General features: G+C 44.4%; 1 protein-coding gene across 3 annotated transcripts in view; it reads right to left on the bottom strand.

Annotated features, from left to right (window-relative positions):
- Window positions 1-25179, bottom strand: part of SLC38A1 (solute carrier family 38 member 1) — a 44236-nt gene extending 19057 nt beyond the window's left edge. For all 3 annotated transcript variants that reach the window (XR_008577406.1, XR_008577405.1, XM_054827863.1), the window contains exons 1-6: window positions 24732-25179; window positions 16039-16251; window positions 8251-8326; window positions 7566-7681; window positions 2524-2597; window positions 72-164 (exon numbers count right to left, since the gene is read on the bottom strand). Coding sequence is in view for 1 of the 3 variants with exons in the window: in XM_054827863.1 (XP_054683838.1) it covers window positions 72-164; window positions 2524-2597; window positions 7566-7681; window positions 8251-8326; window positions 16039-16157 (478 nt within the window). In the remaining 2 variants the exon portion in view is untranslated. The remainder of the gene's footprint in view (window positions 1-71; window positions 165-2523; window positions 2598-7565; window positions 7682-8250; window positions 8327-16038; window positions 16252-24731) is intronic.
- Between the last annotated feature and the right edge of the window lie 1829 nt (window positions 25180-27008).

Here is a 27008-nt window from a genome sequence, read left to right on the forward strand (position 1 = left end):
CTGACTGGTAGGTAGCTGTAACATTAACATGTTACTGGGTTTTTGTTTTCAATAGACCTCATCTCCTTTACCTCCAATGTTCTGGAGAGATGTAGATCCAAAGACAATCATTTTCCCTGGGGTACCAAAGACCTGCTCACCCAGCTTTTCATACACCATGCAGCCTGCAGGAAAAGAAACGAGGAGAAAGGTAACAAATACACCAGCGAATGCCGTCGAGTCGAAACACTTATGATTCTTTTCCAGCTAACCACTCATCTCTGCAGCCATATCTGCCCTTTGCAAGTAAATAAAAAAGCTGTCTTGTAATTACTAGGGCTGAAACTTATGTAGGAATGTTTTCTTGACGTCTGTAAATGTTATCGTTGGCTACCAGTCACTTCTGAAATTGAATCTCTTAATGAGGCTATTACACCCCTTTAATGAGTCCGTCTATACCCCCAGTGACATGTTAAGTTCTGGTATCCCCAACCTGGCGTATTAGGTTTGCGCCTGCAATGAGAGTGATGCAGAAAGCCTCCTCTCCAGACAAAACGTGGTACAGCAGGATCCACGAGTCGGCACTGGCAGCCTGGCCACCGCAGACACAGTACCATGATTCTGCAGTTTTTCTTGCTTTGACAAAACGATCCAAAGGAGGGCAGCCACTGGTTTACAGCATGATTTAAAATTTCTAATGATGAAGCTTTAACTTGTGAATTCTCAGTGTGGTATGCTGTGGTGGGTTGACCCTGGCTGGGGGCCAGGTGCCCACCAGAGCTGCTCTATCACTGCCCTCGTTCACTAGACAGGGGAGAAAAAGTATAACGAAAAGCTCATGGGTCGAGATAAGGACAGGGAGAGATCACTCACTAATTATCATCACAAGCAAAACAGACTGAACTTAGAGAGGGAATTCATCTAATTTATTACTAAGCAAAACAGTGTTGAGGAATGAGAAACAAAATCAATCTTAAAACACCTCTCCCCACCCCTCCCATCTTCCCGGGCTCGACTTCACTCCTGGCTTCAACCTCCACCCCCCTCAGCGGCACAGGGGGACAGGGAATGGGGGTTACGGTCAGTTCATCTCATGGTGTTTCTGCCGCTTCTTCATCCTCAGGGGGAGGACTCCTCTCATCGTTCCCCTGCTCCAGCATGGAGTCCCTCTCACGGGAGACAGTCCTTCATGAACTTCTCCAACATGAGTCCTTCCCATGGGCTACAGTCCTTCAGGAGCAGACTGCTCCAGTGTGGGTCCCCCACGGGGTCACAAGTCCTGCCAGCAAACCTGCCCTGGCATGGGCTCCTCTCTCCACAGGTCCACCGGTCCGGCCAGGAACTTGCTCCAGCGTGGGCTTCCCATGGGGCCACAGCCTCCTTCAGGTGCCTCCACCTGCTCCGGCATGGGGTCCTCCACGGGCTGCAGGTGGAATCGCTACACCCCCTCATCCTTCCTCCATGGGCTGCAGGGGCACAGCCTGCTTCACCATGGTCTTCACCACGGGCTGCAGGGGGATCTCTGCTCCGGCGCCTGGAGCACCTCCTCCCTCTCCATCTTCACTGACCTTGGTGTCTGCAGAGTTTCTTACATCTTCTCACTCCTCTCTCCGGCTGCAAAAGCTCTCTCTCTCTAAGTGTTTTTCTTCTTCTTAAATATGTTATCACAGAGGCGCTGATTGGCTTGGCCTTGGCCAGCGGCGGGTCCGTCTTGGAGCCGGCTGGCATTGGCTCTATCAGACACAGGGGGAGCTTCTAGCAGCTTCTCACAGAAGCCACCCCTGTAGCCCCCCCCGCTACCAAAACCTTGCCACGCAAACCCAACATATATGTTTTTTGGTAAAAGCAGGGAAAGGTGTAAATTATAAATAAAACTCCTTTCTAAGTATCTGGCAAGCTTGAGAAACTCCTATATTAATTGGTTTGTGTTTCTGTTAAATGTTTTTTTCCTTGGCTGTGATTTAGGCTGAGAAAAAGACTGGATATTGTGAAGATGGTGAGATACATGAGAACTGAAAGAGAAATATTGCAGATGGTACACTGTACGGAGGATTTTTAAAATGCATCCCATTGTTTGGTTTTCTCTATATTTCCCTGTAGCTGACATTTCTGCTTTGAAGCTTGTATAAACAATGAGTTTGAGCTTAAATGTACCTGCAGCATAAAAACAAGGGCTTAGGTTTCCAGGTAAGCTTCACCACAGGCAAAGACTCATTATATTTCATTTGCAATTGGTTTGTAACACAAAGAAACTATATGAGCTGCTCCTTCTAGCTCACTGAAGACAACATTTCATGCTAGCGGAATTCACTCTTTGTTTTAAGTTTTTCCCTTTATAGTGATGGTCAGATGCTGTTCTCTGTTGCCATGACATAAATTATTGTTAATTCTGGGCTTCTGACCGAAAATGTGTTAGGCTTTTCTATCATGACAGCAAAGTGATAGCAACTCTCTCTTACACAAAGCACCTGGCCTTATTTGAGCACTTTTCACCTCTTGTACTTCACAATTCTACTGAAATGGTATAATAACATCTTAAATTACCTGTTTCCTTTGAACACACCAACAGGAGATATATTGAATAAATAGACAGCAGCGTCACTGAAACCAAAAGAAGCCTAAAAAAGAATGGAAAATAAAGCTTACTGTAAGAGCTGAGCTCTAACATTGCAATATTTCACGTCAGGTCATATTCCCATTGACGCTGAGATAGTTTTTATACTATTCTGACAACGCAAAAAGCCCTATAAATACACGTGATTTACACATGTTTGCAGTTTCACCACACCACCATGGAGGTAGAAAGCCCTGCATGCAGAGGGAGTCAGCCAAGTAAAACTCAGCAGAGCTGCAGAGTACAGCCTGTTAGTGAGTTACACCCCCCACACTGAAAGAAGCAAGAATAAAGATGTCTTATCAAATAGGAGTTAAGATTTTATAAGAGCAGAGATGAGCCAGGTATGTCCCTCACCACTCATTCGAAAGCTTTTTTTCTGGAAGCAGAGTAAAAATTTCAAAAAGGGAAGTCCTCTATTTAAGGACTTCCATACCAAATCGAAGCATCTTTTCCCAGGACATATTTCATGTGCTACCGAAGGGGTGCCCAAAGGGCTTTTTATGTGCCTCCCAGTGCCCAGGGCAGGGGGGGAGGAGGGAAGTTAAGGCTTGATTGGCTTCCTTTGGGAATAAAGGCAGAACCCAAAAGCTTATGCTTTGTCCAGGTGGGGACCGGTGCCCCCTCACTGATGTCACTCCTGGTCTGCCGTGATCCATAATTTGACTTCACATAGAAGAATTGCAGGAAGTAATGACCAAACTGTTTGTGTAGGGAACTTGCTGGCACAAATGATAATTAGTCAGTGCTGGGGGCTAAGTGCATAAAAACACATTTGCTCATTGCTCTATGTCTTGAAGCCAAGCACCATGTGTGCCTTCCCCTCCAACACTCTGACACACAAAGACCCGATGATGTTTTCATGATGTGTGTGAAGAGCATTCAGACAATCTGTTGGCAATTCCTCTCTTTATTATGACAACTACCCTCAGGACACCAAGAAAAACAAGCCTAAAATTTAACAGAAAACAAGCTGCTGCCATAGATAGACAGCAACACATCTTTTACATAGAAAGAACATGATGAGAAGCTTCATCCCCCCACTTTTCTATTATTTTAGACTAAAAATACTTTAGCACCAAATAGTGACCCACAAGTTTCTTGGGGCCAGAGGAGCAGGGAGAAACATAAAGAGGTGATAGGAGGAACCGCTCTTTTGCCAACAGAGATGATGGTTGACAATAACAACACATTCTTTGTACAGCCCAAAGGGTGTTGCTCCTCGGGGAGGTGGAGAAGGGAGATTGTACTGGCTGAGGTCACTCTGCTCCATTTTTTACAGATTTGCTAAGCCCTGCTCCTACCCGTGTTCCCTGAGAGCCCCTACGCCCCTGCCTGCCTGGAGGCACCCCCGGTGCTCGGCTGACTCACTCCCAGCTCCAAACAGCTCCAGCTCCACATGCCAGCACCAAGTCTATTTTAATATTAAAAGCTCCTGTTTTTCAGGCACTGAGCTCATGGAGCCTTTGCAGCAGTAAAAATAACACTACCAAGCAGCCAGGTATTTATCTGATCTGTTGTCCTTAGCTCCCCATAGGGTTCTTACAGAGACGCTCGGCATTTTCATTAGTGCTGTATGAAAAACTTGTTTGTGTTAGGACTGTGGTACAGACAGGGGTATTCGCGCCAGAACCACCCCTTGGAAAGGAATGAAAATGTCCGTGCCACTCGCTCTGCGCAAATTCAAAACAGAAGCAAGAGAGCTTGCGCTGCAGTCCCAAAAGCACTCCCCTACTTTTTATTTTGCCTGCTTTTAAAGAAGTGCTGGCAGCTATGCCGGCAACCAGCACATGCAAAAGTTATCTCCCCCCAACAAATCCAGAATAAACAGTTTAGGGCAGGGGACTGATACAGTGCTGGGAAAAACAAACTGTTCCTGTGATGCCACTGCTGTTTGCTCCCAGCTGCCACATTACCCAGTCAGCTGAAACATGTGCCGTCCCCAGCCCTCTGTGGAGTCCCAGCCTTTGGGGCCAGACCTGTGAGGCTCGTGCAGTTACGTGCCTTATTGCACAGAACAGCTCTGAACCCTGCTAAGCTATCGGGTGCAGAAGAGCATGGCAGAGCATGGCGTTTGCCACCGTACGGCCTCCCAGAGGGCCGATCAGCCAGCCTGCCCTAAACCTCTGGAGGAGTTAGGCTGCGGCTTTGTGATTGCTTCCACCCAACCCTAGCAGAATCAACTGCAGAAAGCAGTGTGAAACTGCAGCTGTAGTCTCATACTACACCTCATCTAACAAGCCCCTGTGCCTCAGCAGGGTTTTTCAGATCACGTGCAGTTCCAGGCTAAATGCAGGCTGAAGGTACCTTGCACTTGGTCGGCCCATGTGTCTCTGCAACGTGATCCATCACTCTGGTCCTGGCTTTCCAGGATGAAACCACAGGCAGTGAGGAGTGCTCCTGCCATCCCTAGTGTCCTAGCTCATCTCTAACTTCCCAAGCCTTTTGTGCCATCTTTCTGCAGCAGGGTTTCCACCCCTTTTACATACAGAAAGGATGTTCTTCTTTGGTCTAGGCTGTAGTTATCAACAATACTAGGATTAGGTTCGTCTGAGTTCCTACCTCAGTTGTTTTGCCTAGAAAGCATGACACTTTGCTACAGCAGTAAGTTATGCAAATAGGATGTGAGAGTATATACTCATTGCCGTGTTTATTTTGCATGTCTTATGCCAAGAATATAGGATCTGAACTGATCAGGTGTGCATGGCAGTGCACACTTCACACTGCTGGAGCCTAAGACTTGCGAGAGTGGAAATCAGGCTGGGTCTGCTTTGTTAGCACTGAAAATGCTCCTTTAATTTTTCTGCCTCTGCTCTCTACTTTTCAGGGATGGTGCTTGCCAATACTGGATAAAGCAACCTAGAAACTTTCCAGAACTGTGCTACTCAAGAGCAATGAATTTAAGTGCTTTCTCATGTGCAAAAAGCAATGCAAGTATTTCTAGGACGCTATCTTTGATCATTTGTAAAGCAGAAATGGTTCTAAGATCTACCTGTGATAGCGACAGCAGAACTATACATTTATGGGAAAAAATGCACTGAATGAGCGTGAGAAAAAAATCTAACACTAATGGACTAGGTTTAATGCTGAGATTATTGCATGATAAAAGAACATTCAAAGCAGTTCAGCTCTCAGGCATAACTACAGACACCACATTAGGATCCTGTATCTCCAGGCTTCAAAGGGGAAAGCTCTGCTAGCCTGGTCAGTTAGGTCCTGCTAGCTTCCTTACCTTTGATCTCAGCGGGCTGCTCTATCTCCAGGCCAACAGATCTAAAGGCATTATAAAGCTAACAAAACCAATTATCCACTTTTAAATACACACAGTTAATTCTGTAGAAAATAATGCTGTTATTTACTGTATAAAATCTCCACATTCAGGTTTGGCAGTTTTTCGTACAATGTGGTGGTACAGATTTACACACTCACTACTCGGGCCAAGACAAGCCCAGTCACCGTCATACGTTGTTAGAAGTTTCTCTGGTGTTCATATCACTGGTCTGATCTACTTCACTTCTTAAAAGAAACTGCCTTTTTAGATCTTTTAGAGCAAACACATTTCACCTAACTGTCATGAAAAACTGCTGAAAGAATGAGAAGAGGATGAGATTATAGAAAACTAAAGCAGTAAGGAGAAACTGAGGGTGCTCCTTAGCTGAGACGCTATTATCACAGAGAGGTAACAAGACTGAAGAGAGGCAACTTTTTTTTCTTGTCTGGTTACAGCAGTTTTTGCAAACACCAGTCTGTGCCCTCGGAGGTGTGTTTGTAAGAGCACAGGTGGAGTATCCCATACTGGGTAAAAAAAGCAGTAAAAATAAAATAAACTCAGTCCCTCTGCATAAGAAAGACCTAAATTAGAATCCAGCTACTTGATAGCCTAGTTTAGTGACAACACAATTATAAGACTTTGTACATTCTTAATGTAAATGGATTAACTCATTGGATTATTCCTAGATTTTACCCAACCACAGCAAACTGTAAGCTAGCAGCATGGATGTAGCTATCCTGGCACAAAATTCAAGAGCAGATGGCTATACGTACCACTTTGGCCATCCACTCTGCTATATAGAGGGCTTATATTATATATTTGCCAAAAACCTAAGAAATAACAAAAGTTCTAAGTTTTTAGATTTGACACTGAAGAAATGACACATCTTCAGAGTAATCTGTAAACTCAATAACCGTGTTGAACATTCTCAAAGATTGTAAATTACTGTATTTCTTCCCTCAATGAACATTTATCACTGAAATGTGCACACAATTCCCAACTGATTTCTTAACAATTACTTTTCACAATGAAACGTCTCATACCGCGATCCAGAATAACACAGAATAACACTGTGTCTTACTCATTCACTGGCACTGTTTCATTTTTAAACTATAAAATTCTCTTACAAAATGCCTTTTTTTTGCTGGAGTTAAGTACTCTACCTCAACTCTTTTTTTTTATACTAAAATCTTGGCTATATTTATGTTGGCTCTCAAGGACTCTCACATAAGAAACTGAAGAAACTGTGGGAGTGAGATGAAAATATTATATGTAACATATAAAGGAATATAAATATTCTTTTTCTTGGTTAAAAAAAAAAAGTAGTTATTGCACCATGCTTTGATGAAAGCTCTGGAGATCCTGTGACACAAGTAAGAACTAGGTACTATTCCACTGCAACTATTACTACTGAATATTTCCGATGTATGTGTAGCTTATGGACCATAGGAAAAATCCCTGGCTAGGATCAGGTCAGTAGTAAATATCATGGACTTAATTTGCTCTAGCATTACAAGTAGTGGCTTTTGCCCCCCCCAGAATTGACTGCAATGTCTGAAACTTGTAGCTAACATTTTCAGGCTTGAATGCTTTACTTGATTACAGATGAACTATAAATCCCTCTGCTTGCTGGCAGCACACACGTTCTTTAAATGCAGTGAAAGTGCACGGAGATTGGCTACTCACCACGCGAATACTTACAGAAAAAGGAGAATTCCCGTGTTGGCCAAGGCAAAAGCGAGACCCAAAATCCCACTGCCCATAATCGCATTGCTGAGGTTGAAGACGGACATCCCCAGCGAAGTAGTTCCTGGGATCTGGAGAAGTAAAGACGGACGTGTCAGCAACAGCTTGGAACAGAGCAGGGAAATGCAGCTATGCTTCAAGCTCCACGTTTTGCGATGTATCAGATATAAGTAACTACTGCTATGGAAACAACTTAATAAAAATTGGTTTGAAAGAGGAAAAAGCATAGCTGAACCTTGTCACAGCTACACTCTGATTGCTGACCTATAGATTTTGTAAACTGACATAAATGGTGTAAGCGACACACAACTTATACTACACTTTCAATTTTAAACCCCATCTTTCATTGCATCTGTAAAACACCTTAGGTGCATGATTTATATATTGTAAGGCCATAAGGAACCACCAGGACTTCCTACCTAACACAGGCCAGAGGGATTCTCTTGCCTCAACTTGACCAAAATGCTTGGGTTTTTTGGTTTGTTTTTTTAAGTGCTGAGCACAGGCAGTTCCTACTAGAACCTGGATTTCAGTTAAAATTGTGTGTGCCCAGCACCTTTGAAGACCATGTCTAAAGGTCCTTCATATACTCAACATATAGTTCATTTTGACAGGGAAAAGAACCACAAGAGAGACTTACATATTCATCGCATTTCTTCTTCTCCAAGTGGCTGTTTGTGAGACTTCTTCTGCTTTCTCGATCAGAAATAAACTTGCTGAAAGAAATCAGAGGATTTATTTCCACCAAGTGTTTAGAAAATGTGAACACATTAATTCCTTGAGCAGCATGTGATTACAAAATATGCAACATATAAAAACCATATGTGAAAAGAGGTCAAACTCGTAACTATTTAATGAGCCAGAATATGCTTCACTGATACCAGCGTACATTGGGCATCAATAAAGGTAACACCAGCACAAGATCAGAATAAATGTATACATACAGAATGGTCTTTTAGGAGATTCAGTAAAGCAGTGGCACTGATTTTGTGGATGGAAAGTAATTTTTTTGCACAGACACTAAAAGGAGATGCTTCTCCTGGTGTCCTGCACGGGTGCATGTGACCAGCACCCCCTCTCCTGACCCCTGCTCCCAATGTTAGCATAACTAACGCCATCTTATAAGGCAAGCAGCCATTCTCCGTGACTGAGTGGGTCATATATTCATTCTTTTTCCCATGTTATCAGGCCCTGAAGGTCCTGTGAACCAAGTAGACAAACCAAACAGATTTCTTCTTCCCCTCCCTGTCGGCCTCAAGACTCCTGGGTGCCAACCTGACTACTGCCCTCCTCGCCAGCCTTGAAGGTCCCAGGCACCCGTCCCACGAGGTGGTGGTGGTGGTGATGGCCCCCCTCACAGAAGAGGGAACAGTAATAGCACCTAGAGCACTGGCTGTAAAATCAGTTACAAGTCCTAAGTGGGGAACTTGGACCAGAGCTGCTCCTGGACAGTGAGACCTGGGACCCCCAAATGGCCAGGGACACCTCCCACCATTCTCTGCTCCATCCAAGGATTGAGGGAGCGACTTGTCTTCTTTTATATGATTTTTGAGTATAGTTTATGATTGTTATATTGATACAGTAAACCATGTATTAAGATTTGACCCAATCTGCAGAGGGTCCAGGTGATTGGAAATTCTAAGTTGTATTATACACCCTGTATTATGCTACTTATAGGTTGTACTACACTGATTCTGCTTGTAGAAACCCTATGCCTTTCTGATAATAAATTCTGTGCTGTACTAATCATAATATCCTGTTCGGAAAACAAAGTTTCAATTGTAACTACAATCTAGTGCTGTCACCATTTTGCCAAGGATCCCTACAAGAACCTGTCTGTCCCCTCAGTGTCGGGTGACAGTGCAGCACCCTACGAAACTCTAATATGCCACCCTAGGGTCGGTACAGCTGGAGTTAAGAGGAAGATGTGCTGCACGCCAGCACTGCCCAGACCACCCTGAACCAGGTGACATGCCCTCTTGGTGCACTGTTCTGGGCTAGCGGATTTTCATTTAAGAGTCTTTCAAAACTCAATTCTGAATTCACCATAGTGCAAAATTAAACACTTCTGTGCAGGGAAACACAGAATACCCAGCTTTTCTTTCTCTGCACCCTTTACTTGTTCTGTGTCCTTGATGTATCCACATTTAGGAACTACCGTCATCAGAACAAGATTTGCCTCCTGCTGTTGTGTCTGTATCCTTGGGATTTAGGACACTTCTGATTTGGATGAGCTGTTATTTTCTCCCAGACCCACTCTTCAGCAAACATTTTAGTTTGTACAAAGCATTCTTTCAGCTTTTCATCTTTTGAAGGTTTATGCACAATTAAGTCCCTGGCATCTTCGTTAATCCACAGATGGTTCTTAGGCTGCACAGGCTAATGCATCAGCCATCGTACGCATTACATACCTAAGCAGAGGCTGTCACCAAGTGTCAGAGACCCTTTTTGCTGTAGGTAAATTAATGTAAATTAAAACAAACATTACACTGAACACAAACAGCAGCACCACTGGTCCTTTCCCACAGCTGGGAACGTCTACTGACTGGGGACATACAGTTCAAACTGTGACTCAAGACATCCAGAGGTATTCAGGCTGGTAATACAACTGTGAACTCATAAAGACAGAGCTCTATCAAACTTCCGTACTACCCCGGTTGTGGCCTAATTACTAGCAATATGTGCTAGCACAGCTTTTACGCGTACACCAAAATCATGCAGTTGTAATGCTGCTGACCTGGCTTCCACAGCTGACACACTGGGCCCTGTGTCTTTAACATGTTGTGTGCAACATACATGTTTTGAGTTTATCCTTTACATCTGGGCATAGCTGGCAAAATGTATGCTGTATTTTTGCTGGGTTTGTTGCAACTTTGACTCCTATCCATTGGTCTGCTTTGACTTCCTTTATACCAATTGTCCTGGTTCTGGCAAGGATAGAGTTAATTTCACAAGGAGCCAGGACCTATAGGCTTCTCCTGTATTTTTTAAACTACTAACTTCAGCAACTAATTTGCTGAAAAATATAGATACTGTGCCAGGTTTACTGGCCCTAACACAGTTGGAATAGATGGCTGAGCTTCCCCCACCGTTTTAAGAAGTGTAAAGCAACCACTTCTAAGATAGACTGATCCAAAATTAACTTTCCAAAGCTCACCGTGTAGGTATTTCATCCTCATGGAATAAAATCTCAACCTGATTCAAAGCGTGTGCTTTTTTTTTTCATGTCTGTTTAAAGCCCATCTCTTGAACGCAGGCAGCAGAGTGTGAATGGTTTGAAAAAGACATTCCAGCTCTCTCTCGAAACACCCTGCAGGCAATTTGTACAAGCAGGAGCACAGAGAAGAGTTTTGTCTCTTTTGGATTTGTAAGTGCTGCTGGGAACATCTGTGGACTTTGCCTTCTTCTGTCATTTATGGAGATCATGTGTCATTTTAGATTTTGTCAGAGTTATAATAGAAGTAACTAGTCTGCTCCCCCTCAATTCTCCTCACTCCTCTGCAGCCAGTCCCCCCCTTAATAATTACAAAAATAACAAATTTATAGATACTATTATTACTGCCACCTGGTATTAAAGTTCAGTGAAAATTATTGTTAAAGAACTAACACATGATAAAGACAACCCTTGAGTAATATTGCTTGAATATAAAGTGAACGTGGGACTTTCCATTAGAATACATTTGACAGAGTAAACAGCGTCTGCAGAACTGGATTCTTCTGTGGCCAACAAACACATTATTTCCTTCTGGATGGAACTTTAAAAAAACTAGTCTGATTTGATAAATTGATCCGAAGTACTTTCTTTTGAGTTAGTCCTATGTTAAAATGGACTGGGCTTGTTGTCCAGCCTCTCATCTTCTATTATAAGCCCTGCTCCTTGTCCACCCCATGTTTACCACGTCACACTGCACATTTTTCTCCACTTACACTGGGTGATGTGTACAGGAGGGCAAAGTCAGACATGGGAATGTGGCCACCAGGCTCCCATATCACACCTTCTACGAGGTACGTAGCATTGCGCCCAGCCTTTTTACAGAGAGGGCTTCCCAGCCCCAGGATGGCTTGCCCAGAAAGCTTGGCAGTGATGCCGTGGTGAGGGATGTGGGGTCTGCCTGATCCGGAGGCTGTGATGCATTTGCTAGTGCAGGCAACTTAACCTGCAAGTCCAGACGAGAAGGTTGCCTCGGGACCACGCTCATGGTACAGATGCACTGTATGACAGCCTAAATTTTCCGTAAATAGAATGTATTACCAAACTTAATTTAAAAAAAAAAAAAAGTATGGGGAACATAATCCAATGGATTCAACAGAAACAAACTTTCCCAAGATTTTGCTTTTTATAAACATTTTTTCATTTCATACCCCCTACAGCGTATGAAAGGGAACATATGTTGGAATACTGGAATTTCTAGTTAAACCGTGACATGCATCTGCTCTGCTTAATAGATGTGCTTAGAAAACGAGCTATTCATTGTCACAGAATGTTGTATATTTGACCTTTATAAATATGACACGAATGAAGTGAAACGACTGTTTACTGCAGCCTCTCCCAGCCCTCCCCAGGACTACAGGCCACTGTGACAGGTGCTGTGGAAATGCGCAGTAGGACTGTCTGTGCCATCAAAGCCTTGTGACTCCCTGACAGGCGTGAAATCCATTTGCGCTGTTTGTTGTCTTCATTTCGAACACTTTACTCATCGTTAAAAGACATAACCTGTTCTTACGTGTTTCTGCTTTCCTGTTGTGTTTCCTACATCACAGCTGAGTACGAACAGCTTATAAAAAACTTTTCAGATCATTAATAAAATATCCTGGCCAAAAAACCAATCAGCTCATCCTTGCGATGCATGAAGCCTCGTGGTTGGCTTGGAGAGAATTTCTTCATCTAATTCTTTTCCTGGTTTGATTTAGTGCAAAGTAGAAATTTAGTGCTATTGATAAAGCCGTTTTAAAAGGACCATGTTTAACTACAGTTTCCAAATTTAATTTATTGAAGGACTTAAATGAGAAATGTTTGATTAAGGTGATATCCTCGAGCTAACCATTTCAGCTAAGCAGAGTCAGCCAAAAACCATTTAGCCATCTCAGATACATTTAAATATAATTAAATTAAAGTGATATTTGACAATGCCTTAAACATTTGTTAGGGAAAGCTAGTTTTGCCAAGATGACAGAACTTTATCCTTAGGCAGCTTCTTAAACTGAGCTCTAGCTTGAGCAATGGCAAAGATTTCCAGGGCAGGCAGGAACAAGAAATGCAGAAGAAACCTTGGTCTGGCTTACACTATGAAACTTGGACCAGATCTGGGTACACCTACTAACAACCTGGTGAACTGAACAAAGGGTGCCAATAACTTAAAAGTAGCTGTAAAATAAGACAAGCATTCATCCAGCAGCTTCCTGAGAGCATTGTTGTGGTTACAGATAAGGAGTAGGTCATCTAAATACTGGTTTAGTTATGTGCAGAGTTTTATGGCCAGGGTACATGGTTAAAAGTCACCAAATCCATGTGTGAATCTGATGCGAGTCTCTTTATTGACACTCCCAGAAGAAATTCAACATCTGTGTACAAAGAAAAACCCCTTCCAATACAGCCCCTTCCAAACAACATCCCCTCCCTACATACAACTGCATATATAAATGCATATTTAGGCCCAGGAAAGGCTGGAAATCTGAAGGAAACTAAAGAATTCTTTTCCAAGATCAAGAAATATTTGGAGTTTAAAACCAGACCTGGAATCAGCTTCTCCCTGGTGTACCTTCTCCAAAAGACCCTTAAAAACTGCTGTACATTGAGCATGAAAAATTATGTATTGGGAGAAAAAATATGTTTGAAATTAAATACAAGAGTGCAAAGCCACGAGGTTGAAACAACAAAAAAAAAGTTAGTTGAAAATTACAGATCTAATCTAAAGCTCAAATGAAATCAACAGAAAAAGTCCCACTGATTTTGATGGACTGTGGAGTTTCACAAGGCCTCCCACCGTGTACCAGGCAGCACAAAATGATTTCTTCCATACGCCCGTTAACCTCTTATGCCACAGAGACAGGGCATTTGCCAAAATAGTCATGGAAAGGCAATAACCACATCCTTTCACGATGCGTTTGGCACAGGGTACAGAGCAGGGTCTGCCTGCCTGCTTGTCACCTGTGTCGGTGTGGAGGCACCTGCCCAGGGCAGTGGCCACGGGTGGCTCAGCCCCAGGGGATGCCGACGGGGCTGCACCGGTGCCAACATGCTGCGGTGCTGGATGCCGTGGTCAGCACAAGCTGGCTTAAAACTCTTGTTTTAGACATGGTGGGGAACATGGACGCACCAGGATATATAGGGAAAAATACTTGTGTATGGGGTGCATGAGTAATTGAATAATAAACAACTGTAAAGGGCTACATCCTATAAGAAAATGATTCTCTGCAGAGGGAAAAAGCTATCCAGAAGGGAATGGAAAATCATGGAATATGTTCATCTGCCCCAAGAGCCAGAACAGTAATCAGAAATTACTGTTTCTGAGTTTCTGACGCTCTTTCCTCACCCCGTTTTTCTTCTTCCCTTTGCAGGCAGGCTGGATCCAACCCAGACCTTGCCACGCTTACTACACCCTAACTCCACAAAGCACATCGTGACTGCTGAGGATCAGGCACACACGGCATGCTCCTTCCCCACCCTCCATAAACATTCACTGAAAGATGGAAGTGCTAACAGGAGTTTTGCCCATAACAGTTACTGGTGGCACCAGCCAAAGCGCTGGGGAGGCGCAGCCAGCCCGGCACAGCCACTCCTCCTCTCAAGGATATAAATCCTCAGCAGGCTCCAGGGAGTGAATTTACCACTGTCAGCCCCGGAGCTCCTCGCCTGACGAAGTGAGCCAGCAGGAAAGCAAGCAGGTTCATACTGGAACTGTTTTGTTTTGGCAAAGTTGGAGGGGTTTTTTTTTCTTGCTTTTGCCTTTTTTTTTCTTCTTTTTTTTTTTAACAGAAGTGGTTTGCGTTTCATTTTGGCACCTTTCATCAAAGCAGTTGCATCAGAAAATTCCTGACCAGCTCTAATCTTCATCGGTGCAGCTGCGCTGCGGTCGCACCACTACACAGCACAGCTGGCGACCGCCCCAGGACTTCCCCTGGTCGGGCGACGGGGGGGGGCAGGCTGGCACCCTCCTGCCAGGGGGCTCGCCCACACCGCCAGCCAGGGCCCCCCGCTCAGTCCTGGGCTACGGCCGGCTGGTTTTGTTACATGCATGGTATGGTCAATGCTGGGTGCTTATTCCCATGCCTGCTGCCAAGCTCCCCGTCCACCCGCATGGCCATGAGAGCCACACAACTCTACCCTCATTTGGGAAAAACCAGCTCTTAATTTTGTTTTTACGCTAGAAAGTGAGCTTCTCTGGATAGCCAGAGAAGCTGCTGCCAAAAGGAAGAAAGGGTAAGAGAAGAGGTTTTTAAAGCCCATAAACATAGGCAGTGGCAGCCCGGCAGCAGACGAGCAGGATGATGTGCTGTCAGGGGCTTTCCAGCAGCACCAGTGCCGGGCAGGGCTGGATCCCCATACAGGCAGCAGCCAGCTGGTGTGCTCCACCTCAGTTTGCAATATTTGAACAGGAAGTTTGATCAAAAACCAGCTCCTTGTTTTACAGCTCACAAAACCCAAACAGGGTCCGTCAGCAGGTCCTTGCTGTAAACAGGACGACTCAGCACCTGTTGGACGCTGGTAGGAAAGCCTGAAGAACCGCTCTCAGGTGGAACAGGCTGCTCTTTGAAATGACTGTAGAGCTTATAGGAAAATTCTACAGCCTAATTTAAACAAACGTAATGATTTTTACCAATATTGATAAATAGGTGCATTTTTAAAACTTGATATGCGTTAAGTATATGTCTCTGTTTTAGCAGCTTCTTGCCATCCTTGCTTCAGGGAGCAGCAGCTGCTGCCCAGTTCACCTTGCTGAATTGCAAACGTGGACCGGGACTATGATTTCTGCCAACACCACCTGCCATAAATCCCCAGGAGCTTGGGTGCATGGAGGTGGTCAGGCAGGTTAAAATTGTCATATAGATCTGATAGATCTGATAGATCAAAGGTCAACAAAGCTATTTGCCCCAAATTATGCCATTGGTCTAACTGTATTAGTTATTATTACCTCTTTGCTGTATGCAAGCAGACATTTCAAAATGTTGGCTTTTTGCTACATTATACGTTTGTGCATTTTATTAGACTGATTTGAAAGATTCAAAACAATGAATAAATTGCCACTCTGTTTGCTTTATCTGCTGTTGCAGCCTATGCCCAACAGATGTCACATATGAAATTCAAATTACATCTTCAAATGGAGCATGACTTGGTAATGAATAATTCAAGACATATACTGAAAATGAGAATGCTGTTTTTAAACAGTGTGTTTCTTAGCACAGGCAGCGTCAGTGGAAAAATACTCACCTATTTATCTGGCCATTTTCCACCTCTGTGAAATCATTTGAATCATTGCTGATGTTATCATCTTCAGGGACAGTCATATTCTGCAATTCAGTCAGTTCTAATCCAGCTTTGAAAGGCATCCTGGGTGAGGAACTGTAGGTATCCAAGTGTTTCTCCAAATATTAGTGTTTGGTTGGTATCTGGTGAGTAAACTGCAGCCACAGTGTCAGCAACCTAAATAAAACACAAGAAAAAAACGCAAAGATGTATACCACCAACAGCAGACAGTATCACCAGAAGAAACCAGTGAAACCTGGACAAGAGAGACCATCCTTACCAATCAATTTTGTATTGTTAGAAGGACCTCAGATTGTAACCTAAATGTACTGCAGAACAGTAGTAACCTTATCTGCCTTAACGAGATCAACTTCACTAACCTTACAAATTTACCCAGTCCCGCAACCAACTGCTGAAGACAGTACTTGTATTTATTAACTAGTGAGCAAACCAATCCTATTTGTTTCAGGAAAAAATATTAATTACCTACAAATTAAGGAATAAAAATGATTTGCTTGTCCAAGTACCATTTTGATTTTCAGTGTTTATCTTCTGTATGCTCTCCATGTTGCCTCTTGCTTAAAAATATAAAATATCTTGTGTCCATGCTGATGTAAGTGGATGGAACAGAGGGACAGAGTTATCCCAGTGCTCTGTATCAGTACTCCAGGTATTTGAATATGTTAAGGTTTTTTGGTAAAGAGGATGTACAGAAGATGCTTTGTGTATGGTTAAACTTATTCTGAACAAGGACAGAAACAGACAAAACCAAATCCCTAAGCTCATGTATCAGAGGAAGAAAAAGAAATGTGTATCTTGTGTCAAGCAGTTATTATCTAGAGATCAGGCGATCTCTCCTCTGATAGATGTCTTGCTTAAAAGCACCAAGAATAACACCAAGGGCATATCAGGCAAGTCTGCTACAGTGACATATCTCCTCATCAGCAATGCAAAGCAACTGAAAGACCAATATTTTCCAGAGTTTGAGCACTCTCGGCCAAGCTACAACTCCAGCGTGGTGCTCAGGCAACAGGATGTTCTTCACGAACAAGCTCCTGCACCACAACACTCTCAGTTCCCATTTTGTGAATGAATTTTCTGCAGTATTGCCAAGCAACAACTCACCCTGGGGTACGTGGTAAAGGCTCAGATGCCAGATTAATTTGGGGATATTTTCAAATTCTCAGGGCTACCTCAAAACCATCAAAGTGCTCTCATGGAACCAAAGAAGCAGGAGCATCCCCAGCTCTTTCAGGGCACTATGTCGAGGCAGGAAGCTGTAGTTCACTTGTTCAGTCACAACGTTTGCCTGTTTCAAATTAAGTTTACAGGACCCAATACTTCTGGTTTATACCACGCCCCCACCATGCCGAAAAGGGCTTTGCAAATGAGCATTATTTTTTTTTTCCCCTGTAAATACTTTCTCAGAAATGTAATATTCTCATGAAGTTTACACGTGCTCTTAACATTTCCTCAAGAGCCCAAACCGTCCAAATTTCAGGTGCAAAGTTTAAAGGCGAGCCTCGAGGTCCACAGTAGGGCAGGACCTCCTTTTTTCTACTGAAGGAGCAACTATGCCCGTGGTTATGGTGGCAGACGGGGCCCGGTCCTGCCTGGTGCGAGGATGGCGTGGATGTGAGCTGGGGCCTTTTCAAGCCCTCTGCAGAAGAGACTTCCACTACAGATACCAGCGGAGCAACTGCTCGGGTATTAAAACGTCGGCACAATAAAAAGAATAAAATAATGGATTTAGGCTGCTAATAAATAAATGCAGACTGGCAAGCAGAGGGTGGTTTCAGCAGTGACATTCTGGAACAGTCTTCCCGGAGCCTGCGAGGATAAAATAGCCTACCTATTTTGGAAGAGAAGCGTGATCTTTTTATAAAAGGATAAAGCCACAGGAGACAGTGGCTGCTGAGGTGGCAAGGACCGAGCCCACTGAATCCTGAAGATTCTTGTGACCATGAGTTCCTAAAATAAACAATTCCTTAATAGATGTGACAACCTCTGTACCGAGATCTGTATCCCCCTGCATTTAAAAACCCGTGTAAAGGTTCAAGCAGAGCAGCTTTCCCTTTGGGCGCAGTTTTCCATCACGGTCCCCCAGGAGGATTTTTCAGAACTGCCTTGACATTGCCTGTGCTTAATAAATTCCTCATTAAGTGTTTCAAAAGCACGTGCTGAAATTAGCACTCCTGTGAGGCAAACAGCGTGCTGGAGAGCAGACTTCACTGCTCACTAACATGCAGCTCCTGCTTCGCCATTCTGCCCCTCCATAGCTGAGATGCTGCAAGGCCAGACTGGCAGGAAAACGGCTGGCTGGTTTGTTCACAAGGAATCTTTGCAGCGCAAACAACCTTTTTTTTTTGTTTTAACCAAAATTCTGATTCTGTGAAAAATGGATCGAGTGTAGACACAGCAAAGTCTTAGTGCAAGCAGTGCCAGCTGAAGCACCAGCCATCATTTCAGCAGATCCCAGGTTTCAGGCAGACGAGTTGCTCCTGAAGCAGCACGACAGCACGCACATCTGCCTCAGGTTCTTGCTAGGTTAAGTGATTTACTAAAAAAACACCAAAGCAAACCCCTGAAATAAAAAAAATTGTTCAGTGAAATAATGCATTGCATTTCCAAGTATGAGAAAACCTGATCTCAGCGCCAAAACACGAGGAGGGTGAAGAGAGCGCGGTGAGGCCAGGGATAGAAACTTTCACTGTCACAGCATGAACTCATTGCAACTCTTTGGCAAAGGATAACCACCTTGTCCTTAGCACCTCCATCTGCAAAATTAAGATGATAATAGTGACAATAACACTCAGTTTGTGAAGCGCTTGCAGATTCAGAGTAAAAGGGTGATAGAAGTGTGATACCTGGAATAAATCACTATGGAAACCACAAATTTTTTGCAAAGATAACTTTACCATAGACATATACAGAGCAAAACTTTTGTCATTCCTAATCACTCTAGGCATTCTCCACAGTCAGTGGAGTACAGGTGGTCACATGAATTTCACGCCTAAATCACCTATATTAAATTTCAAGTTCATGGATGTGACAAATCACGGAGTCTAAATAAAATCTACAGTCCCTAAGGGTAGGCTTCACATCAACCAGCTTTAATTCTACAAGTCCAGTGTCTGCTCCAGGCTCATCACTTGGCCTCTACAGTGGAGCCTGGTGCTGCCAGAGGACAATCCACCCTGGACCATGGGAGGGGTTTGCAATAGCTTTGCTCCCAAAAGGAGCTTTGACACTGGGACAGCTGGGCTGAGCAAGTTGCCACCTCAGGTGTAGGTGCCACTAATGCTGTGGGAATAAAAAAAAATAAAAATGCTTCAACTAATAAAAATTCACCGTATGTTGATGCTGACCTGTACTGGAAGCAGCATGGTAATATTTTTACTTTTAAGACCTTTTCATTCAAGAAATGTCATAAAATAAATGCAACACCCCCCCCCCCCCCAAACAACTATGTTGGCAAAAGTTCCTAGACTGAGCTTTATTCCTAATTCACATTGAAAGGCAGTAAATAATCATCTGAAGAGTGACTGTAGCAATCCCAATCACTTCCAGTCACCGTGCCTACTACTCTGCCCAGCCTTAAACCTCCCAGAAAGAAAACTTCCAGATACTTGCCATCAAACCTGTCTCTCCAAACACATACATAGTAAAGAAGAAATAAGAATTTTGCTCTTAATTCAAACTTTTCTACTTGGATGGGAAAACACTCCTTCTTGAAGCAGGAATCACCCTGAGAGAAAACCAGGAAAGAGCTAATGACCCTTCTAAAGGAACCTCAAAGGTCTGTGTGTGGTAGTGGATTCAGCTCCTCTATTTAGTAGAAAAAGCACTGCTCTGGCCTAGGAGCTTGGCTTTCTCTTTAAACATCCCATGGCATGTCTTGTAAAAGCCCTTATGGATAATTTATTCATCGTGTGCTCCTTGCAGAATATGGGAAAGATTACAACTGGTCACAGACTTCAGAAGGAGGATTGTGAGATGACACAAGAAGATAAAATGAATTTATTTTTCTCAAGGACACTGAGACCTTCACAAGCCATTAAAACACATTCCAAGAACTAGGATCATTTTCTCCGTTGCCTTTCGAAACATCAAAAAATAATAAAAATCCCTGCCACTCCAGTTTTCTGGACTGTTAAAATTCCACAACAGCAATAATGGGCTCAAAAAGTTTGTATTTGAAAATATACGGTAACACAGACAATCTAACTTTATTTCTTCTGCTGGCTCAAGCATGAATCCTTTCTGGGCAGTACCTGAAAGAGGTATAATCTCAGAAAACACTGTGCTAGAAGCTGTGTTTTTAACAGTGACATCATCACTCCTGGTGGTAATGGTGATGGCTTAATTCACAAGCCTTTTTTTTTTTAATATCCTGTAAATGACATAATTTTAAAAGTGCCATCTTGGCACATGGCTGACCAAAAGCTGACCCAGTATGTGAGAGGCATGTGGGTAAAAGTGGTCAGGTCAGACATCGTCTCGCCCATCTCTGGGTATGGTTTTTCTCATGTGCCCTTGCACCCTCGCCGGGCACTTCATTCACCACGCGCCTCCCGCAGTCAAACGGTCTTGGGGATGGCAAATATCCAAGAAATGCTAAGCAATTTTAACTATGGAATTCAAGATAATTTTCTTAAAAGATGAAATATGACTCAACTTTCTTCTCAAAGGGAGTTTTGCCAAGAACGCCTCTTGGTCAGTTACAAGTCATCAGAACCCAGTGCTTGAGTTTCACACAAGCTGTTTTTATTCCTGCGAAGCCTGAGATGCGATACCTCTTTCTTTTCTCATACTTTTGAAAGTTCTTTCAAGGAAGAGCAATATGACCAGTAAGACTCCCTGGATATAAATAATGAAACACTGAGCCTGAAACTCTGTGCATGGATTATTCACTTAAATGACAAAAATAAATAATGGCCTTTAAACATAACAGTATCACGTTGAGAGGCAGGAAAGCAACTATGTCCTTTTTGTTTAGCATTAGTGACACCTGACATGTGGAACATAAAGCTCCCAATTTACTCCTCGTCTACAGGAAGGACAAAATGGACAGATTAGAGAAGAGCCACCGAGATAACAAAGACTTTGGAAATTAAAGACTGACTCACATCCACTGAGCAAACATCTGCAGTGCTTGAAATGTCATTGCCTCCAGCTCCTCGGTACTGCCCCTCTGCAGCAGGCTGCGGCGGAAGGAAGCGGGTTCACCCTAGCCCCGCTGGCGGCTCAGCTCCAGTGGGCTCGAGGTGCCAACACGTGCCCGTCCTGCCCACCGGCAATGCCATCAGGCTGTGGGCAGTGCGGCAGCTGGAAGGCCTTCCAGCTGTTGCAGCTGTTTGCTTGGCGGCTGCAAGCCATCACCTTTCATTTCCAGGCTCCTCTCTCATGCAGCCCCCACGGCGTGAGGGATGGAAACAGTTAAAAGAAAAGGTTGGAGGGAGAGGGATACAAACAAGTGACAGAAGACTTAAGAAGGAAGCTCGGAGAAGGATGCTGTAAAACAGAAGTGATGAGCACAAATGTGGATCCTCAACCTTTCTCTAGGTACTGCGTGACCTTGCGCTGCAACATGAAAATGTTCCTGCTCTGCCCCATCGTTCTCCACACTTCCCTTCCATGCTGCCATAAAGAAAGGGAAGACAGTCCCAAATTAAGTCTCGACAGGCTACTCAGCTGATCAAAGGCAGGCAAATAAGAAATCATAAAATCCCAGTCTGATTCACCCAGTGATTCATTACTTTAGGCAAAACACTTAAAGATGAGCCATAAAGGAAAATGGTTTTAAGTACATTTTTGTTTTGGGCCCTTCCCAGTCAATTTAGAGAAGGCATCTGGCAGAGGAATATAGCCACATTTTTTCCTAATTATATTTCTCTGTGAAATCCTCTCAACAGTCTTGGTTTTGCTGAAGAGATCCCAGGACGCACTGCCGCAAATAAACGAACTCTTGTCTTCCACAGAAAGTGGAAGCGCTGTATGAGTGGTACTTTATGGGGAACAGCAATGGAACAGACTATCCAGATGTATTTGGAAAGGATAAATAAGAGCTCTGAAATTCTTATTTAAAATAAATTTTGTACTACAGAAGGAAGAACCCTTTGTGTATGTTCATATGTAACTCACTTTTCCTTCCCCCCCCAGTTTACAAGTAATTTCTTTGCTTCAGTTTTCTTGACTGTAAGAGACTCAGAGCGATATTTACCTGATAAGCTTACACAAATATTATGAGAGTTAACTGGAAAAGGGTCATGAAATGCTTTCAACATGAAAAAGCTGCCATTTTTCCCAAGAGTTGCTGCTCAAACTTCTTGGATGGGATTAAGGTCACAGCAATAAATACCAATCAGAAAGGAAACTGAATTCAGGCTTAGCTTATTTAAATATCCCCCCAAAATCTCATTTGCCTTCACAATACAAACTTCTGAAGTGGTGGTTATTGTCACGCTATGTGCTAGGTGTATTTCTACTGAAATGAGCAAGCTGAGAAAAAGACAGGGGAGAGCATGGGAGGAAGGCAAGTCCCATTTCTGCTCAGTCACCACTCTTCCCCTGGTAAAGAACAAACCCTAAAACCAGAAAATCCTGACAAAATGTACGACAGAGACCTAGGATGAGCAACCTGCAAGCAGACAAACTGAAAGCACCCTGCCTCCCCTTCCATGCCTTTAAAACCCTTGTAAAAAGCAGGATTTGGACATGGAGGACAATTGATCCTCCATGTTGTACGGCAGTCTGCAGAAAGCCTCGAACAACTCAGAGGATAATCCTCTGCACAGGGGTATGTGGAGCGTGGCGTTCGCTGCGAGCACATCTCCCATCCTCACTCAGGCTGGAGAGCCCAGTTGGTCCAACTACAGCATAAATAGTCTCAAGTGACGAGCCAGAGGATGCTGCAGTGTGCTTCAGTGAAGTGCTCGCTCTATGGTGCCTCTTAAAAAGAAAAAAACCAACAAAACCCTTCCAAAAAGGCAAAGTCAAATAGGAGTCGTTCGGTACGACAGTGAAGCAGATCCCATTTTAGTCAGTGAATTTCCACCAAGCCACAGCAGAAGGCTTCTGCTCACTGGGAATATGGCAATTCCTAGATTTCAGGCAGGTTTTGCCAGTCGATTTAGGTGCAATTTCAGCATGGACTCCTGGCCTGAAAAGGGCAGTTATTGATTCTCTGTGTCCTTCAGCAACAGACGGAATTTCCTATTAGAGGTTTTTTAAACCAAGTTGGTACTTCAGTGGCAAATGAAGTAAAAGTTAGATCGAAAGATGCTCTTTCTTTCTCCCCTTGTAGCTGTTTTTACATCTGATCTAAGATGGTTAGACTCAGAATGTCCTTATTTTTTTTTCTTCCAGAATGTATTTTATCAATTAACAAGGATCTTTTTCTAATACTTTACTTTTAGAACAATAGCTGATATGTGTTATTTTGTCTTTCAAGCACGAGTAAAACCCAAACAAACCAAAAGGTGAATGAAGCACCACAAAGCACAGGTTACTACCATTTGGAGTAGAGGTTAGCAGAAATGCCCCAGAGCATCCGTGGGACACCGAATAGCCTAAGGACATGTGGCGGGTTCAGCTGGTGGCACAGACTATAACTTCGCCTTCCATAAAATCAACCAGCTGCCAAACACGGATTTTATTTCAGTTCTTCTAATGTCACATAAACAAAGCCCAGGTTTAGACACCTCCTCGTCTCCCCTTTCACAAGGAGCTATATCCTAGCTACAGGTTGCATTAAAAACTCTGCAAAACAATGGAACAAACCCATTGCCATAAGAGCAAGCTGGACGTATATACACGTGAGCAAACGCATACCCAGGCATTCAAAACTGTCCCTTTTTGTTCTCGTCTTCGGCTCATTGAAAGCGAGCAGCTTAGCTGTTACTATGTATTTACGGGCAAACACACACGCGTGCGCGCCGTGGGCCCAGCCTGCATTTTCCGAATACCGTAAAACTTCCACTGACCCTACGGCAGCGCTGGATGGAAGCGCAAGGCAGGGAGGTTTCCCAGCAAGGCAGGGCTACAGCCGCCACCGCGCATCTTGCGGGGGCTGCGGCACACGCGGCCCAGCCGCGCAGCTCCAGCCCTCACGTTTGCCAGGGTGAAAATAATTTTTTTTTTTTTGAGCTGCCAGCGAAAGCTCGTAGCTGCTGCCTGCCTTTTTTTTTTTTTGTTCTCTTTTTGGTTTTGGTTTTGGTTTTTTTTTTTTTTTAAGGCATGCCGCAGCGGCTGGCTAGGGCAGCATCCCGGCGGCCAGCCCCCCCCGCCACCCAGCAGCGCCCTCCATCCACGGGGAGATGCCGCATGGCCGGCTCCGTGTCCCCCCCGCCACCCCCGTCCCCTCCCGCCCCGCGACCCCGCCGCAACGATGTCGCTGGGCTCCCCCATCCCCTCCCCGAGTCGCCGCGCGCATTTTTAGCGTTTGAAATCGGCAGCGCCCGCGGGCGAGGCGGCACGTTTGGGGGGGGGGGGGGGGGGAAAGGAAGCGGGGGGGGCGGAAAACGCTGCGCACACGGCGGACACAAAGCGCGGGCCGCGGCGGGCTCCGGCCCGCGCTGCGCGGCCGCGGCGCGGAGACAAAGACTGCGCGGGGAGCCGCGTCCCCGTCCCCCCGGATTGCATCAGCTGCTGCCTACCTTCCCGAGAAGCCGCGGGGATCCCCCGAGGTATAATCCAACCCCTCCGGCGGGAGCCGGCCTGAGCACCCCGACAAATAATTACAGTGATAATAATAAAATAAATTTTTTTAAAAAATTAAGAAAAAGGGGCGAGGACGAGGGGGAATTAAATTGGCGAAACGAAGACGGCGAGGAAGATGCCGCTCCTCCTCCCGCCGCGGGTGTGCATGTGGAGGTGGGCGGGCGGAGGGAGCGCGCCGAGCGCGCCGCCGCGCCGGGGCCGGGGCCGTGGCTGTGTCCGAGGCCGCGCCTCCAGGTGCTGCGGGACACGGAGCCCCCGGAAGCCCCCACGGCGCCGCCTCGCCGGGGCCGCCCGCTCGCACGTGGTCCCCGAGCTGGGGACCCACCGGGCTCCCCGGCACCCCCCGCTCCCCAGCCGCGCGTACGTTCAGCCTCTTTCTTTCTGAAAAAAAAAAAAAAACCAAAAAAACCCAACCAAAACCCACCAAAACAAAAAAAAAACCCCAACCCACCCAATAATTTTTTACTCTTTTTGCAACAGAAAAAAAATATAATTTTGCCCTCTCTTTTTACACCGCGGCTTGCCCACAGGATAACTCCTCCTGGCAGGCAGGCTGGATTTTTTTGTCGTTTTCCCTGAAATGGCCACGGAAGATCTGGCATCATCGTGTTACCCAATTTCCTGTTTCATCATGCAGAATGTATATGCTGGAGATGCTACCGTTTGTGTGAGAGTTCAGAGCATTTCCAACTGGGGCAAGACACGCTTTTCAGGCATAGAGGGGGATTTGATGTACAAGATGATTTGCTGTAGCTTGTTATTTCCATACTAGTCTCTAGAAAGCATTCTATGAGCTTTTTGGCTTGGAAAAAAAACTTCTTAAGAACAAACCTGAAACAAGATGGCATTGCAGCTGACAGATTTGAGACCACAGTCCTTGTTTCCACACCATGCGTGACTTGCACGGGGTATCACAAGATGAAGAGTGAAGGGATGCTGGAGTGTGCAGGTTTGGGGGCAGTTTGCCTGGCCATCCACAGAGGGGGAACGGCTGCTGCGAAGCTCTCACGGTAGCTCTACCATCACCTTGTCAAAGTGTTTGCTCTGGAAGTTCCCCTCCGGGGTCTCCTAAATGTCAGGCCAAAAAGGCAGATGACACACACAAAGAACTGTGGTTTTCAAATTACCATCTTTGCATGTACAAGTTGGATTCCTGTTTTGGTGCTTGTACTGCATTTTTTAATTTTTTTTTCCACTAGGGTAGTTCTTTGCATGTGAAGCACTGTGCAAACAGTAATTTAATTAACAGCCATCACACCCTGCTAGGACAAGAGCCGTATAGTCCCAGTAATGAGAGTGAAGCCAGAGGAAGAGCTAGCTGCCTGAGGTTGTTAAGTCAAGGGCTGCTCTTTTAACGCTTCCTCTTGGGAATAAACCTATCTGGGGCTCACACCAGCACCCTGCGCAGCCCCATAGAAGTTTCAGATTGACAAAAGATGTGGCGTCGGATTCCAGGTCAGGGGCTTGACTCCCCATCCAGCTCTATGCGCAAGGCACTGTGCCCGAAAGCAGAGAAGAAAGGATCTGCAATTCACTTTTACTCAATTAGACTTATTTCTCTTAAACTGACAATCAACCTCCTCCCCCCAAATTACTAAATTGAAAAGTGTATTATGTAGTGAATGTGGTCAGGTGGTATTGTTGTAGGAAATAAGAAAGTCTACTTTGTTTCTTAAAAAAGTGTGTCAGGCTGACTATCAGGCGAATGGTTGCTGACTTGATACATTCTGTTACCACCATTCCTTTTTATACCTGTAAAGGCAGGTGCTTTCTAACTTAGAGATAATTTGATTCTTACCTCGTTGTGCATACACTTAGAAACAAGGTCATTATTTTTCATAGAATTTGGAAAAAAAATCTTTTCAGCATATCTCGACACAGCCCCACAAAAATAATAGCACTTCTCAGAAATGAAAATTATTTTACTTTGCACTTTAAGTCTTTCAAATTTCTCCACTCTCCTTCTCAATATCTTTCTGAGTTTTTAGCACTGTTGGTTCTGTTTGCCTTGATACTCTGTGAAACCTTAATGCTTGTGACTAGCATCTTCTGGTTCTAGCTTTTATGATTTCTTGTAAGCTTTTTTTCGATAGGTTTTCATGCCATTCACTCCTTACTGACCTTATTCACTCCTCCTGGACCTTTCTCTTTGTCCTTTTCACATATAATCTTGTTCCTAAATCTGGCTTCAGATACACCAAAGATTCAGGAAT

This window comes from Grus americana, chromosome 1, assembly GCF_028858705.1.
Source record: "Grus americana isolate bGruAme1 chromosome 1, bGruAme1.mat, whole genome shotgun sequence".
Classification (NCBI taxonomy): Eukaryota; Metazoa; Chordata; class Aves; order Gruiformes; family Gruidae; genus Grus; species Grus americana.